Source organism: Oratosquilla oratoria, chromosome 1 (genome assembly GCF_046742065.1).
Source record: "Oratosquilla oratoria isolate Oo_2021 chromosome 1, ASM4674206v1, whole genome shotgun sequence".
Taxonomy (NCBI): Eukaryota; Metazoa; Arthropoda; class Malacostraca; order Stomatopoda; family Squillidae; genus Oratosquilla; species Oratosquilla oratoria.
The window spans coordinates 129,483,061-129,485,560 of record NC_134777.1 but is presented as its reverse complement, the minus strand read 5'-3'; the positions used below and the strand labels follow the sequence as shown (position 1 = coordinate 129,485,560).

Sequence of the window (2,500 nt, the reverse complement as noted above, 5' to 3'; positions counted from 1 at the left end):
CTTTAAGTCTTCCCATCCTTAATCGAGAGATCTTTCCTGTCAGTGCAGTTTATCCCCTGTAGTTACCTGAACACTGTAATCCTGTCGCCTCTTTCTCTTCGATCTTTCAAAGTTGGCAGACCCAGTGTTTTTAGTTCCTCTTTATATGAAATATCTGTCAGGCAGGGAACCAAGTTGTTTGATGCCATTTGTATTCTCTCAATTTTGTTTACATTTCTTACTCTGTGGGGACCATACCACTGTGTGTGTGTGTGTGTGTGTGTGTGTGTGTGTGTGTGTGTGTGTGTGTGTGTGTGTGTGTGTGTGTGCGCGCGCTTGGGAGTGTATTTTAATTTATGCTTGTCCTTTAATGATATTGCGATTGTGTACCTCTTGCTCTGTCTCTTCCTGGTAGATCCTGAGAAGAAGCGTCGAGAGGGGGAGCAGCACCTACCCGTGTACGCCACCACAACACCTAAACTCAGACTAACCACCTACTCCAAGTCCCCAGATTCTTCGCCCCAAGAACTTCCGCAGCTACAAAGGTAAGTATGAAGGAACATCGAACTTGCCGCGAATCAAGAACCTCTCCCCAAAGTGCAACCCGACCAAAACCAAGGCTCGTTTTACACGTGTCGACATTTCGCCCTGCACCGTCCACGACACGACGCCGTGCTCTCAAATAACCATGGGTGGCTATAGACGCTTTCACAAGTGGTCGTGGTCGTGACGTATGAAGGAGTCCATAGGCTTCTGTCAAACATTCGACTTTTTGCCGTGCGCCGTCCACGACACGACGTCGTGCTCTCAAATAACCATGGGTGCCTATGGACGCTTTCACACATCACGACTACGACCTTGTGTGAAAGCGTCCATAGATAATCATGGTTATTTGAGAGCACGACGTCGTGTCGTGAGCGGTACATACATATACCAATACATACATATACCAAAGGCTTTTTCCCCCCTTACACAGGAGGACCCAGTGTAAGGGGGAGGTCGTGGACGGTGCACGGCAAAAAGTCGATGCGTGTGAAACGAGCCTTTGTCTTGGTTGGTGATGATGTCTAACGTTGTTTTTGTCTCACTGGCCTTGGGTGTGCCGTCTTGATATCTTATTCTTTAAGGGGTTATCGCACTGGGATATTTTTCCTCCAACCTCCGATTCATCAGCGGTACCGCCCACCTCCAGCATTTTTTTCCGCCGTCAAATCACTTTCTGGCAAACCTATTTTGTTTTGTCTACAATTTGCATAGAATGTCTTTTGATATGCTGCTGGAGGGAATTTTTTTTCCTCCGGTATACGAGATTCCTTTCCGAAAGCTCCTGGCTGCAAATCTGCTTCAAGAGTCGGAGCTCCCAGCCTCTTGGGTTCAAAGTCCATGAGCACCTTCACAGAAAACTGGAGAGGGAAATTCGTTTTATTTTTGCCAATTTGCCTCGGTCGGTCGTCACCCACTTCACTCTCATGTGATTCACCTGCTTTTGTCCACTTGTCCCTGTGCTCTCTTGTAAGGAGGCGCAAGTCCTGAGCAATCACGAGGTGAATACCTAAAGAATTCCTGCTGTGAGTGTTATTATTTGTTTTTATTATTTTCATCTGTGTGTCTTATTTCATACCATTTTGGTTTGTCTAATTTCATTTGATCTTATTCTGTTTTATCTTATTTTATTTTATTTCATATTTCATTTTCTCCTGTTATATTCTACTTTACTTCATTTTATCTTATTTATTTTCATTGTATTTTATTTTGTTTTGTTTTACTCTATTCATTTAATTTTTCTACTTTATTTTATTGACGTTATTTTATTCTATTTTATCTTACAGTACTCTGTTTTTCCCACCTTTGTCATTCCTTCATCTTCTTCCTTTTCCCCAGAGTTACTTTGATTGGTGGCTCCACAGTGTTCTTAGGTTTGTGCTCCAGATTCCCCCGTCTCCCTTCCCTGTGTGGAAATAGTTTGAAATCACAGGTCCTCCCCCCCCCCCCCATCCCATCCCTGTGTGCCCAGAACGTTCAGTGACACGGAAGGAACGCACATTACCTTCGTGTTGACTTGAATTTGTGTGTGATTGCTTTCAGCTGAAAGTCATCTTGTCGAAAGAACTCTTTATGGCAATGTTCCTGTCACAGGACACATCGACTTGATTGCGGCGAGCGACTGTGGCGCGACTTCGCTTCTGTGGCGACACAGAGTCACTCGTGGAGAGAGAGGAAAGCAATGGAAGCCTTTTGATATAGTGACGCTGGAGGACAAGAGAGAGCGATAGAGAGAGAGAGAGAGAGAGAGAGAGAGATCGACAAACAATTTGTCGCGGAACGGCAGGTTCTGTGTCGTCAAAGGCAGCCTGGATCACGGTTGATAACCAGTCTCGGAACTGAAGCGGACTGAAGAGGGAAAACGGAACTCCAGTAGGAATAGAGATCAGTTGTAAGGTTGAGGAATTTGAGGATGCGGTCTCTGTGTGCGTCGCGCTGTGATGTGGGTATTGATATTTATCATGGCGTATGTCAACAT

General features: G+C 45.1%; 1 protein-coding gene across 2 annotated transcripts in view; it reads left to right on the top strand.

Moving 5' to 3' along the window:
• LOC143027002 (synaptotagmin-5-like) overlaps positions 1 to 2,500 on the top strand; it is a 179,925-nt gene that overhangs the window by 77,140 nt on the left and 100,285 nt on the right. For both annotated transcript variants that reach the window (XM_076187835.1, XM_076187826.1), the window contains exon 3: positions 395 to 524. In XM_076187835.1, coding sequence (XP_076043950.1) covers positions 395 to 524 — 130 coding nt within the window. The remainder of the gene's footprint in view (positions 1 to 394; positions 525 to 2,500) is intronic.